Raw genomic sequence first — 14,444 nt, 5'->3', positions numbered from 1 at the left:
ATGACATCTGATTGACATACTAGAAAATATTAGTTATAGATAAGAAGTTTCTAAGTTTGTCTGTCAAATGTATCTGGCTGACAAGTTACATCTGCCGAGGCCCTGTAATACGAGTTAGCCTACTGCTTGACACGCGCTCCAGACAATGTATCCTATGGAGGGTGTGCATGAGGCACTAGGTCTTACCTCCCGTGTTTGTGCGCTTGGTACAACAGTCTTCCTCGGTCGGAGTTAGTGGTCGTTTACGAGAGTCTGGGGGAACCGACTCCATGTGGTACTGTTGACTGTGATAGTGAGGATTCAAGAATATCCCGTTATGTTCAACTGCTCCACCTGCCATCATTAACCGACCAGTTTGTTGGAAAATTTCGTTATTCCACCGCGCTCGCACCACATGAATGGAAGCCGGTTGTCAAAAAATTATCAAAATCTTTCAGTTTTGACTTAAAATGTCTTTACGTTTCCTGTTTGAGAACACCAAAATAAACAGGCAATACAGCGCATTCGGTCTTGCTTGTTCTTCTCGAATCTGCTTGCAGTTGGCTGATAGAGCGTCACAGAAAGCTAAATATAAAAATCCATTGAGTGAAATGCATCCATTAGCGAGCTCCTGTCACTTCAAAACCTTTGTGTTCAGGAATTGTCCTCTTGCCCGTGATTTACACGCAATAGTCAAGGTGACTTTAAATAATGCCTTTAAGTCAGTAGTGACACTGATGAACGATCCTATCAAAAAGGTAACCATTTGAAAGATTTTCGCCTAGGAAAAATATATATTTTTAAGTAATCTTCACGCCATCTTCTAGGATAAACATAGCCTACAGTAAGTCCAAGGCAGTTCGGTCGCTGTAAGTGCAGCTGTTGTTATTGTTGTCTTTGAAGTGCAAGAGGAGGGAAATATTGTTTCAAAGCTGCAAGTAGGCCTAGACCACACTGCCGCTGACAGGTGAGAAATTAAGCAAAACGACCCACCAGGCCAGGGCATCTTCTTATATTTTTAATGCATACAGTAACTAATATACTGTTTTAAAGGGGCATACAGGTCTGCTCTGACTTACTTTACACTGTTATTGTTCTATTTATTTATTAATACTTATTTCCAAGTGAGAAAGGAATGTGTATATATACACTGCTCAAAAAAATAAAGGGAACACTTAAACAACACAATGTAACTCCAAGTCAATCACACTTCTATGAAATCAAACTGTCCACTTAGGAAGCAACACTGATTGACAATAAATTTCACATGCTGTTGTGCAAATGGAATAGACAAAAGGTGGAAATTATAGGCAATTAGCAAGACACCCCCAAAAAAGGAGTGATTCTGCAGGTGGTGACCACAGACCACTTCTCAGTTCCTATGCTTCCTGGCTGATGTTTTGGTCACTTTTGAATGCTGGCGGTGCTCTCACTCTAGTGGTAGCATGAGACGGAGTCTACAACCCACACAAGTGGCTCAGGTAGTGCAGTTCATCCAGGATGGCACATCAATGCGAGCTGTGGCAAAAAGGTTTGCTGTGTCTGTCAGCGTAGTGTCCAGAGCATGGAGGCGCTACCAGGAGACAGGCCAGTACATCAGGAGACGTGGAGGAGGCCGTAGGAGGGCAACAACCCAGCAGCAGGACCGCTACCTCCGCCTTTGTGCAAGGAGGTGCACTGCCAGAGCCCTGCAAAATGACTTCCAGCAGGCCACAAATGTGCATGTGTCAGCATATGGTCTCACAAGGGGTCTGAGGATCTCATCTCGGTACCTAATGGCAGTCAGGCTACCTCTGGCGAGCACATGGAGGGCTGTGCGGCCCCACAAAGAAATGCCACCCCACACCATGACTGACCTACCGCCAAACCGGTCATGCTGGAGGATGTTGCAGGCAGCAGAACATTCTCCACAGCGTCTCCAGACTCTGTCACGTCTGTCACATGTGCTCATGTGCTCAGTGTGAACCTGCTTTCATCTGTGAAGAGCACAGGGCGCCAGTGGCGAATTTGCCAATCTTGGTGTTCTCTGGCAAATGCCAAACGTCCTGCACGGTGCTGGGCTGTAAGCACAACCCCCACCTGTGGACGTCGGGCCCTCATACCACCCTCATGGAGTCTGTTTCTGACCGTTTGAGCAGACACATGCACATTTGTGGCCTGCTGGAGGTCATTTTGCAGGGCTCTGGCAGTGCACCTCCTTGCACAAAGGCGGAGGTAGCGGTCCTGCTGCTGGGTTGTTGCCCTCCTACGGCCTCCTCCACGTCTCCTGATGTACTGGCCTGTCTCCTGGTAGCGCCTCCATGCTCTGGACACTACGCTGACAGACACAGCAAACCTTTTTGCCACAGCTCGCATTGATGTGCCATCCTGGATGAACTGCACTACCTGAGCCACTTGTGTGGGTTGTAGACTCCGTCTCATGCTACCACTAGAGTGAGAGCACCGCCAGCATTCAAAAGTGACCAAAACATCAGCCAAGAAGCATAGGAATTGAGAAGTTGTCTGTGGTCACCACCTGCAGAATCACTCCTTTTTTGGGGGCGTCTTGCTAATTGCCTATAATTTCCACCTTTTGTCTATTCCATTTGCTCAACAGCATGTGAAATTTATTGTCAATCAGTGTTGCTTCCTAAGTGGACAGTTTGATTTCACAGAAGTGTGATTGACTTGGAGTTACATTGTGTTGTTTAAGTGTTCCCTTTATTTTTTTGAGCAGTGTATATCTTTTTTTGGACTTTAGATTTTTTTATGATCACTTTTCATATGCATCAGCTATTTTCACTTTAAGTTAAATGGTGAAGATCTCGGTTCCTTATAGCTTATATTCACTGCTCCTACGTTTTTGACTCATCCTACAGTTCATACTTTTATATTATCTTTGTTGTTTTGTCTTTAGTTTATCTTAATGCTAGGGGGTTACGAAACAATGTGAAGCGCAAGGCCTTATTTTTATTTGCTAAACAACTTCGAACAGATTTTAGTTTTTTCAGGAGTCGCACTCAATTTCTGCTGATGCCAACTTCTGTAAGTCACAAGGGGGCAACGAAATTTGACTTCCCCATGGCTCTGAAAGCTCCGCTGGGGTAATTACAATGAAAAATACCTTTGGTGGTAATATTCTACACTTGGACTGTGAACCCTTTGGTCACTTTATTTGTCTTGTGATCAGTTACAATGACATTACGCTCATTACTGTAAACTTCTACGGGTACAACACCAAACACGAGAATGATGAGTTGCTTGAATCTGTAGAGAAACATATACTTCATTGGTTATCTAAATTTCACAATTCGTTATTAATAAAAGGAGGGGACTTTAACATTGCTATAGATAATTCAATTTACATGGCCCCAAGGTAGGCCAACCAATCAGAATTTGGGTTGAATACTTTTTATTGTCAAGTTTGAATTTACTGATATATGGAGAGATTTCCCGGCTGACAGATCATTCACTTGGAGTGACAAAACAGGTTCCAGACAGTCCAGAATAGATTTTTGGCTTATATCGAATTGTATTGCTCGTGTTTTACTACAAATATTTGTGTTACTACAAATATGTGTACAATTCCCCTCACAGACCATAGGGCCATTTACATTGTTGTCAAAATATTTACCCCTGATACTAACCTTGGTAGAGCGTCCTACTGGAAGCTAAATAGCTCCTTATTAAATAATGATATAGATAAGTTTGAGGTTAAAGCGCTGCTCTCACACTTTTGGGAAAGGGCTTGTGAATAAAAATCTTATTGCAAGAACTGGGAGCTCTTTAAATTTGAAGTGGCCAAATACCTTAGAAAATATGGTGTTAATCTTGCTAAAACCAGAAGAGATGAGGAGGAAAAGGTGATCATTATGAGAACTTCCCTTTCTCAGAGGTCCCCAGCAGGCTTCTCAGGGGAGGAGAAGATGGAACTGATTGAGTTACAAAATAAAATGGATAATATATATAGATTAAATAAACTGAATCATATATATAGATTAAATAAACTGGATCATATATATATATATATATATATACAGTTGAAGTCGGAAGTTTACATACACCTTAGCCAAATACATTTAAACTCAGTTTTTCACAATTCCTGACATTTAATCCTAGTATAAATTCCCTGTCTTTGGTCAGTTAGGATCACCACTTTATTTTAAGAATGTGAAATGTCAGAATAATAGTAGAGAGAATGATTTATTTCAGCTTTTATTTCTTTCATCACATTCCCAGTGGGTCAGAAGTTTACATACACTCAATTAGTATTTGGTAGCATTGCCTTTAAATTGTTTAACTTGGGTCAAACATTTTGGGTAGCCTTCCACAAGCTTCCCACAATAAATTGGGTGAATTCTGGCCCATTCCTCTTGACAGAGATGGTTTTTAACTGAGTCAGGTTTTAGGCCTCCTTGCTTGCACATGCTTTTTCAGTTCTGCTCACACATTTTCTATGGGATTGAGGTTAGGGATTTGTGATGGTCACTCCAATACCTGGACTTTGTTGTCCTTAAGCCATTTTGCCACAACTTTGGAAGTATGCTTGGCATCATTGTCCATATGGAAGACCCATTTGCGACCAAGCTTTAACTTCCTGACTGATGTCTTGAGATGTTGCTTCAATATATCCACATCATTTTCTTACCTCATGATGCCATCTATTTTGTGAAGTGCACTAGACCTTCCTTCAGCAATGCACCCCCACAACATGATGCTGCCACCCCCATGCTTCACGGTTGGGATAGTGTTCTTCGGTTTGCAAGCTTCCCCTTTTTCCTCCAAACATAGCTATGGTCAATTATGGCCAAACAGTTCTATTTTTGTTTCATGAGACCAGAGGACATTTCTCCAAAAAGTACAATCTTTGTCCCCATGTGCAGTTGCACAGATGAACGTGGTACCTTCAGGCGTTTGGAAATTGCACTCAAGGATGAACCAGACTTGTGGAAGTCTACAATTCTTTATATGAGGTCTTGGCTGATTTCTTTTGATTTTCCCATGATGTCAAGCAATGAGGCACTGAGTTTGAAGGTAGACCTTGAAATACATCCACAGGTACACCTCCAATTGACTCAAATGATGTCAATTAGCCTATCAGAAGCTTCTAAAGCCATGACATCATTTTCTGGAATTTTCCAAGCTGTTTAAAGGCACAGTGGGTCACAGTATGTAAACTTGTGACCCACTGGAATTGTGATACAGTGAATTCTAAGTGAAATAATCTGTCTGTAAACAATTGTTGGAAAAATTACTTGTGTCATGCACAAAGTAGATGTCCTAACCGACTTGCCAAAACTATAGTTTGTTAACAAGAAATTTGTGGAGTGGTTGAAAAATCAATTTTAATGACTCCAACCTAAGTGTATGTAAACTTCCGACTTCAACTGTAGATTAAAAGCAGAAGGAGCCTGTATTAGATCTAGGAAAAAACTGCTTGGGGAGGGAGAACAGAATTCATCCTATTTCTTTAGACTTGAGAAATGTCACTCTACAAATAACACTATCCATAAGTTAAACATTGATGGTGTTATTACAGATGACCAAAAACGTATCGCTAACTACTGTAGCAATTTTTACAGGAAAATGTATAGCTCTATGTACTCTAAGGAATCCACAGATATGCTTTTTGACTCACTGAATAATGTTCACTGTATCAGTGATACAGAATCTAAACAGTGTGATGAACCTATCATAGTTGAAGAGATTATTGAGTCTATCAAACATCTAAAGAACAATAAATCCCCAGGTATTGATGGAATTACACCAGAATTTTACAAGTATTATCTGAACAAGTTGCTCCCTTACTAATTTAAGTCTTTTTTAGAGAGCATTAAAAACAATGTTCTCCCTCCTACAATGAGTCAGAGGTTTATAACACTGATATAGCCCAAAAAATAAGGGCTATTCATCGATAACTGGCATCCAATTTGTCTTCTTAATAATGACTATAATATATTAGCCATACTACTTGCAAACATAATTAAAGAAGTCCTGGATGCAATCATTGATGAAACACAGTCTGGCTTTATAAGGAACAGACATATTTCTAACATTCTCACACTAGTATTAGACATACTTGACTACTCAGACCTAATAACTGAGGATAGCTTCATATTATTTTTTGATTTTTAAAAAACATTTGACACAGTAAAGCATTAGTTGCTCTTCCACTCCCTTGAGAAATTTGACTTTGGGGATTTTTTTCTGTAAGGCTCTTAAGGCTGTCTATACGGATGGTAACAGCTCTATCAAACTGAAACATGGCTCTTCACCTAGATTTGAGTTAAACAGAGGAATTAGGCAAGGTTGTACTATCTCACCGTGCCTGTTTTTATTAATCACCCAACTTCTTACAAATTCTTTAAATTATAGTCTTGTACAAGGTATTTCCACAGCTGGTAAAGAAATTAGTATAAGCCAGCTGGCTGATACTTTTTCTGAAAGACCCTAGTCAGTTTCCCATATCGATCAATGTGATACAGTCCTTTTCTAAAGCATCTGGTCTATGTCTTAACATTAATAAATGTGAACTCATGGCTGTCAAAGATTGTGTGACACCCTCATATGATGGTATTCCAGTGAAAGAAGAGCTTACATATTTAGGCATAACCATTACTAAGGATTAGAAGTCTAGAGGCTTGCTAAATTTTTATCCTCTTATTTTTTTAAACCAGAAGAAGCTAAATCAATGGCTACAGAGGGACTTATCCTTAAAAGGAATAGTCCTAATAACCAAGACTGAGGGTATCTCTAGGCTAGCATATGCTGCTCTATCTTTATATCTTTACAGTAAAATAAGCAGCGATAGACCAGATGCTTTTAAACTTTCTGTGGAGAAACCGTACCCATTACAATACGAAAAGTGTTGCAATGAACACTTATGAGTATGGTGGGCTGAATTTTCTGGACTTTACTGCCTTAAACAATACTTTTAAGACCAATGGGATAAAACAATTCCAAAGAAGACCCACTACTATGTAGAACTTTATTCCTCATCATGTCTTCTCTACTTTTGGTGGTCTTAACTTCATGTTGGTTTGCAATTATAGTATTGACAAAGTTCCAGTGAAACTCTGCTTTTCACCAGGAGATTTTCTTGTCATGGCTCTTAATTTATAAGCATAATTTTTATCCACACAGATATTATATATGGAATAATCGGGACATATTGTATAAAAATACTTCTTTGTTTTTAGAGTATTTGTTCTGAAATAATATCCTATTGGTGAGCCAACTTGTAAATGCAGAGTGTATTTTACTTAATTAGAAGGAATTCTTAGCACTTTAAAAGATCCCTGTAACACCTAAAGATTTTGCAATGGTTTTAGATGCCATTCCATCACGTGTTGCTTTATTATTCTGGAACGCGTTAAGACCTGACACTCAGAACATACCTACGATTAACCCTGTTGACTCATCAGTAGGAAAGATTTGTTTTTCTTTTGGTCCATTCAACAACAATAGAGCTATACGAGCCTTGTTTCAGCAGGAAGTTGTATCTATACCTTATGCCATGCCTTATTGGAATGGTTTTGTTGATAATGTCTATAATATCTGTTGGAAAAAAGTTTGGATGTTGCCACACATACCTACTTATTAACAAAATTAATGAAGTTTATTTTTAATTTATTCATAACTATTATCCTGCAAACCACTATATGAGGAAGTTTAAGAAAAACATAAATTGAAATTGTACTTTTTGTAATGACCACCCAAAAACGGTGTTGCATCTTTTTTGTATTCATTGTATCCATGAATCTTTACCTATGATAGAAATAAGTTTAAACAATTTTATGTAAGCTAGAGGTTTTAGGTTTTAAAATGGACATATAATACCGACTGGAACTATATACTGTACAAAAGTATACATGCAACAATTTCAACGAGTTTACTGAGTTACAGTTCATATAAGGAAATCAGCCAATTGAAAAAAATTCACTATGCCCTAACCTACGGATTTCACACAACTGGGCAGGGGCGCAGCCATGGGTGGGCATAGGCTGACCCACTTGGGAAAAAGGCCCACCAACTGGGGAACCAGGCCCAGCCAATAAGAATGAGTTTTTCCCCACAAAAGGGATTTATTACAGACTGAAAATCTTTCATCAGCTGTCGGGGTGACTGGTCTGAGACGATCCTGCAGGTGAAGAAGCCAGACGTGGAGGTCCTGAGCTGGCATGGCTACACGTAGTCTGCGGTTGTGAGGCCTGTCAAAGTCCAGGTCTGTGACCAGCGCACTATGTCCCTCTGGTCACACAGAGGTACATAGGCGACTCACACTATACTCCTGGACATCCCTGAGAACACAATGTACTGACCGTAGACTAGAAAGTGCCTGGACCACCTAGAGAACACAAAACACTGACCAGAACAAAATAGAATATCCTTACTGACCATGAAAAAGCTTTATTCAACAAATGACTGAAATTCTACCACTGCAATAAGATATGGGTGTGCGACTTTCATTTAATTAGATTTCTGAGGTAATGTTCTGTTAGTTAGCCTCTCTCAAATGGTTTGTGTTCTATATTAACGTATTCTTAGTATCTAATAGCAGACCTGCCAACCCTGTCCAACTTTTTAAGAGTACCAGACGCGTGCGGCAAATTTGATTTTCTTTCCCCCACCACACTCGTGCGCGCGCTGTTTATGAGTCTGATCGCAATTACAGAATTGTACCAAATCAAGTCTATGAAAGGTTGGAATACTTTCTATCTTGACAGCATTCTATTTACACATATGGTAAAAGTCACTAACAAGATCCAATCACTAGTGCCAGCTCCCAAGTATTGGCTTTTTAGAAACGGTTCCTAATCAACACTAAAAAGCGAAATAATTTTGAAAACATAAAAACTAAAGATCGCATCAACACAGACTGCAAACTGGCTACACAAAGCTTAAGTAGGCTACCACAAAGGGAATCTAAACGCTATTCGCTAGAAGAGTCAGGTGTTTCAGCCTATGTAAAGGTGCCTATTGTATTTCTTTGTAGGGCATACATCATTTCAGATTTTCTAAATTGATAAAATCTCAAATCTAATGCAAAGGCATTTTAGAAGCATTGCCTCTATAGCCAACACTCATTCATTCTCAATCGCGCAGTCTTCTAAACTCCCGACTCCATTTAATACCAAGATGTTTACATTTATTTTTGATTATACTTTTTGTGACGTGGATCATAATTACAGTTACAGTCTATCAGGTTGCGTGATCCTCGTAATGTTACGTGGAAAATACAACTAATTGGACGCAGAATTAAATGTAAACTCAGCTAAAAAAGAAACGCCCTCTCACTGTCAACTGCGTTTATTTTCAGCAACCTTAACATGTGTAAATATTTGTATGAACATAACAAGATTCAGCAACTGAGACATGAACTGAAGAAGTTCCACAGACATGTGACTAACAGAAATGGAATAATGTGTCACTGAATAAAGGGGGGTCAAAATCAAAAGTAACAGTCAGTATCTGGTGTGGCCACCCGCTGCATTAAGTACTGCAGTGCATCTCCTCATGGACTGCACCAGATTTGCCAGTTCTTGCTGTGAGATGTTACCCCACTCTTCCACCAAGGCACCTGCAAGTTCCCGGACATTTCTGGGGGGGAATGGCCCTAGTCCTCACCCTCCGATCCAACAGATCCCAGACGTGCACAATGGGATTGAGCCAGGCTCTTCGCTGGCCATGGCAGAACACTGACATACCTGTCTTGCAGAAAATCATGCACAGAACGAGCAGTATGGCTGGTGGCATTCTCATGCTGGAGGGTCATGTCAGGATGAGCCTGCAGGAAGGGCGTACTTTCTGCGTACTTTTAACTCGGCTCTCGTACCTGCGTACATGGACAGAGAATTGCGTAGTCGGTACGCCGTATACCAGTTAATACCAGGTAAGTAGCCGTATACCAGTTAATACTATAGCGAATTGGTTAGGTTAGTAAAGTTAGCTAGCTAACGTTAGCTGCCTGACTTCATTAGCCAGCTAATTTTCACACCATAAACTCAATTATTTGATCAGTGATGTTGGCTAATGTTGCTCAACATTTTTCTGGCTAGCTAACGGAGAATTCGATCAAACTAGCAATGGTAACAATATTTGTTCCACCACACTTTCTCCCTCACCTCAAACTTTCCAAATGGCAGTTGTTTTTCGGTTACAGCTCATGAAATACGCTTCATCACCTTCTCGCCCCCATGGTCAGGCTTCTCACCTACCTCTTCGTTATCGTTCAGGAGACAGGCTGCTGTAGCTGGCAAACTGCCATTCCCCTCTCCTCTCTTTCCAGAGCGCACGCTGATGCTATAATTAGCAAATTGGTTGTCTCTTCTCTCTTCAGTCTCGTACTGCATTCTGTTATGTAAACGATGGGCTGAGCCTCGGATACAGCTAGTATTGCTACAAACACGCATCACTTGTTTGCATACAGCCAGTAGTGATCCAAAGCCACCCCCTCGCCCAAACTTTTCTCATCGGATCTACACGAATCACGTAGGTCACCTATTTTGGATTCAAAACAGCGAATTTCAGTTTGCATACCTGAATATACCAATAGCTGCACCTAGCCCAATGGTAGGCTAGGGAGAGGTTCTGACCAAATGCTCTCTCCTCCCATCTAATCATTTCAGACGGGGGAGTTAACCAAGTGGGTGTTTGAGATTGCTTGCAGTCGTGATGTGATGCTCTCGAACATGTCCAGAGTTTTGTAAGGAAATGCATCAGCAAATCATAGGTTGTGTCCCAAATGGCACCTATTCCTTGCCATTTGGGCGCAACCATACCCAGAGGTCAAAGGTCATAGCGGTGCTGCTCAACAATAGAGTACACTCCCACCTCTCCGAACCTGTCGGGGTCGGCCAGCTCTGCCCTGGAATGCAGAGGGATGAGCAGCAGTGGAGATGGGAATGTCCTGCTACACCCACCAACTCTACACAACCTCTAATCCGTGAGGACGCATGTAAAAACAGACACAAGATGGACGGGTGAACACAATGGGGGGAAAAAACTAAAAAACACGGAAATTCAATGCATTCCAAAGTGATGTAGCTAAACATCCAGCCTTGCTTTTTTTGGTGAAAGGGATAGTCCACTCAAAGTACCCTCTTTGTTACCTTGCTAGCTATGTATAGTCATAGTAAGAGAGAGTGAGCAAGGTGGCCACTGTTAGATTAGGTCGCAAATGGCACCCTTTACCCTATATAGTGCACTACTTTTAACCAAAGCCCTATGGAAGCTGGTCAAAAGTAGAGCACTAAATATGGAATAAAGTACCAATTGGGGCGCAATCTATGATTGGGTAGTTTGTAAGTTGTGTATAGGCCGTCCTCACCAGGTACAGTCTGGTCCACCAGAGCCAGGCCCACGCAGCTGTTCTGACAGCTGGCCGAGAGACGACGACCGCCAGGGATACTCAGCACATCCAGCCACAACACACTGCAGAAAGAGGGAACAGTGAATACATACACACAACTGAGAGGCAACAGCATAAAGAGGGAACAGTGAATACATACACACAACTGAGAGGCAACAGCAGACAGAGGGAACAGTGAATACATACACACAACTGAGAGGCAACAGCAGACAGAGGGAACAGTGAATACATACACACAACTGAGAGGCAACAGCAGACAGAGGGAACAGTGAATACATACACACAACTGAGAGGCAACAGCAGACAGAGGGAACAGTGAATACATACACACAACTGAGAGGCAACAGCAGACAGAGGGAACAGTGAATACATACACACAACTGAGAGGCAACAGCAGACAGAGGGAACAGTGAATACATACACACAACTGAGAGGCAACAGCAGACAGAGGGAACAGTGAATACATACACACAACTGAGAGGCAACAGCAGACAGAGGGAACAGTGAATACATACACACAACTGAGAGGCAACAGCAGACAGAGGGAACAGTGAATACATACACACAACTGAGAGGCAACAGCAGACAGAGGGAACACAAACTAACTTGCTGGGTAGCTCAGGGATGAGTCTCTCTACCGGCTGCTCTTCAAATTGGTGAAAGGAAGAGTTCTATTGGAGAGAAAAGATGTTTACTCGTCTCCCACACCAAACATTACAAAACTCACTGTACACACACACAGGCTTACCTCCTTGTAAAGACGAATCCTCTGGTCATGACCACTGAGCAGAAACGCTGTCTCACTGCATCCATCTCCACACTGCACTCTGGAAGAGGGATATACTGTTGTTATTCATGTCATTAACAATGTAAGGAAGTGATAAACATGGTATCATCATGCCAGGCTTTTTTATACATTTAATGTAAATAGTCCAGTGGCCATTTGATTAATTGTTCAGCAGTCTTATGGCTTGGGGGTAGAAGCTGTTAATTAGTCTTTTGGTCCTAGACTTGGCGCTCCGGTACCGCTTGCCGTGCAGTAGCAGAGAAAATAGTCTATGACTTGGGTGACTGGAGTCTGACGATTTTACGGGCTTTCCTCTGACACCGCCTATTATATAGGTCCTGGATGGCAGGAAGCTTGGCCCCGATGATGTACTGGGCCATACGCACTACCCTCTGTAGCGCCTTACGGTCAGATGCCGAGCAGTTGCCATACCTGGCGCTGATGCAACCGGTCAGGATGCTCTCGATGGTGCAGCTGTAGAACTTATTGAGGATCTGGGGATCCATGCCAAATATTTTCAGTCTCTTGTGGGGGAAAAGGTTTTGTCGTGCCCTCTTCACGACTGTCTTGGTGTGTTTGGACCATGATAGTTCGTTGGTGATGTGGACACCAAGGAACTTGAAACTCTCAACCCGCTCCACTACAGCCCCGTCGATGTTAATGGGGGCCTGTTCGGCCGCCTTTTCCTGTAGTCCACGATCAGCTCCTTTGTCTTGCTCACATTGAGGGAGAGGTTGTTGTCCTGGCACCACACTGCCAGTTCTCTGACTTCCTCCCTATAGGCTGTCTCATCATTGTCTGTGATCACACTGCCAGTTCTCTGACTTCCTCCCTAGAGGCTGTTTCATCATTGTCTGTGATCAGGCTTACCACTGTTGTGTCGTCAGCAAACTTAATGATGGTGTTGGAGTCGTGTTTGGCCACGCAGTCATGGGTGAACAGGGGCCCCAGTGTTGAGGATCAGCGTGGCAGACGTGTTGTTGCCTACCTTTACCACCTGGGGCGGCCCGTCAGGAAGTCCAGGATCCAGTTGCAGAGGGAGGTGTTTAGTCCCAGGGTCCTTAGCTTAGTGATGAGCTTTGTGGGCACTATGGTGTTGAACGCTGAGCTGTAGTCAATGAACAGCATTCTCACATAGTGGAAAAGGGCAGTGTGGAGTGCGATTGAGTCACTGTAGTGTGTACAATACTTACTCTTTGTGGTAAAGCTGGAAGGGGGTGAACTGCAGCTCCAGGTTCAGACAGCTCTCTAAGAAGAAGACAAAGCAATAGGCTATAATCAGGTTCATGTTCACTAGGCACTAAACAGAAGAAAATTATTCATAACAAAGTGAATTTTTTTATTTTTTATTTCACCTTTATTTAACCAGGTAGGCTAGTTGAGAACAAGTTCTCATTTGCAACTGCGACCTGGCCAAGATAAAGCATAGCAGTGTGAACAGACAACAACACAGAGTTACACATGGAGTAAACAATAAACAAGTCAATAACATAGTAGAAAAAAAAGAAAAAAAGAGAATCTATATACAATGTGTGCAAAAGGCATGAGGAGGTAGGCAATAAATAGGCCATAGGAACGAATAATTACAATTTAGCAGATTAAAACTGGAGTGATAAATCATCAGATGATCATGTGCAAGTAGAGATACTGGTGTGCAAAAGAGCAGAAAAGTAAATAAATAAAAACAGTATGGGGATGAGGTAGGTAAATTGGGTGGGCTATTTACAGATGGACTATGTACAGTTGCAGCGATCGAAAGGGAGAGGTACTATCTGAACTGTCCAATAAGAAACTCTTGTTTTCCGTCGTATAACATTTTGAAAAACTATGGTGTTCTTTACTATGGTGTTCTTAATTAACACAACCCTGCAGAACTACGTGAATTGCAGAAGGGTTCATTGTGTGTTAACTTCTATGTGATTCAGCTGCAGCGGGTGACAGATGACTCGTGTGCAATGAACTCCAGGTTAAACTCTGACCATGGCTTGTTGTCACAGTAGATGCTGAGGAACAGAGTGGCTTTGTCTTTGTCACCAGAGTCCTGGGGGGAAACGAGTGAAGACAAGTGTTATGGATACAGTGATGGATGAATACACTTTCATCTACCAAAGAGAGAGAGAGAGAAGTGATCAGGGTCATATTATGTTCAGTAGTCAAGAAACATAAGAAAATGTCCCAAAACAGATAGAAACATGGAGGCACTGTCTGAACTTGCCCATGAGAAAAGCTTTTTTTCAGTTTTCCTACAGTGTTGCCTAATGAACATGACCCATGGAGGATATGTGTATGGGGAGGATATGTGTATGGGTAGGATATGTGTACAAATCC

General features: G+C 41.8%; 2 protein-coding genes across 2 annotated transcripts in view; both read right to left on the bottom strand.

The window, feature by feature from the left end:
- The window catches only part of nova1 (NOVA alternative splicing regulator 1), a 74,711-nt gene extending 63,320 nt beyond the window's left edge, over window positions 1–11,391 (bottom strand). Inside the window, exon 1 of the mRNA XM_071359251.1 lies at window positions 11,288–11,391. The gene's annotated coding sequence lies outside the window, so the exon portion shown is untranslated. The remainder of the gene's footprint in view (window positions 1–11,287) is intronic.
- LOC139564468 (KICSTOR complex protein kaptin-like) lies at window positions 8,352–13,404 on the bottom strand. The gene is made up of 4 exons (XM_071384046.1): window positions 13,310–13,404; window positions 12,078–12,156; window positions 11,936–12,000; window positions 8,352–11,391 (listed from the first exon to the last, which is right to left on the bottom strand). The coding sequence occupies exons 1-4, from the start codon at window positions 13,402–13,404 to the stop codon at window positions 11,196–11,198; spliced, it is 435 nt and encodes a 144-aa protein (XP_071240147.1). The 3' UTR covers window positions 8,352–11,195.
- Between the last annotated feature and the right edge of the window lie 1,040 nt (window positions 13,405–14,444).

Source organism: Salvelinus alpinus, chromosome 1 (assembly GCF_045679555.1).
Source record: "Salvelinus alpinus chromosome 1, SLU_Salpinus.1, whole genome shotgun sequence".
NCBI classification, from domain to species: domain Eukaryota; kingdom Metazoa; phylum Chordata; class Actinopteri; order Salmoniformes; family Salmonidae; genus Salvelinus; species Salvelinus alpinus.
The sequence above is the reverse complement of the archived record's forward strand: the minus strand, read 5'-3'. Positions and strand labels throughout refer to the sequence as shown.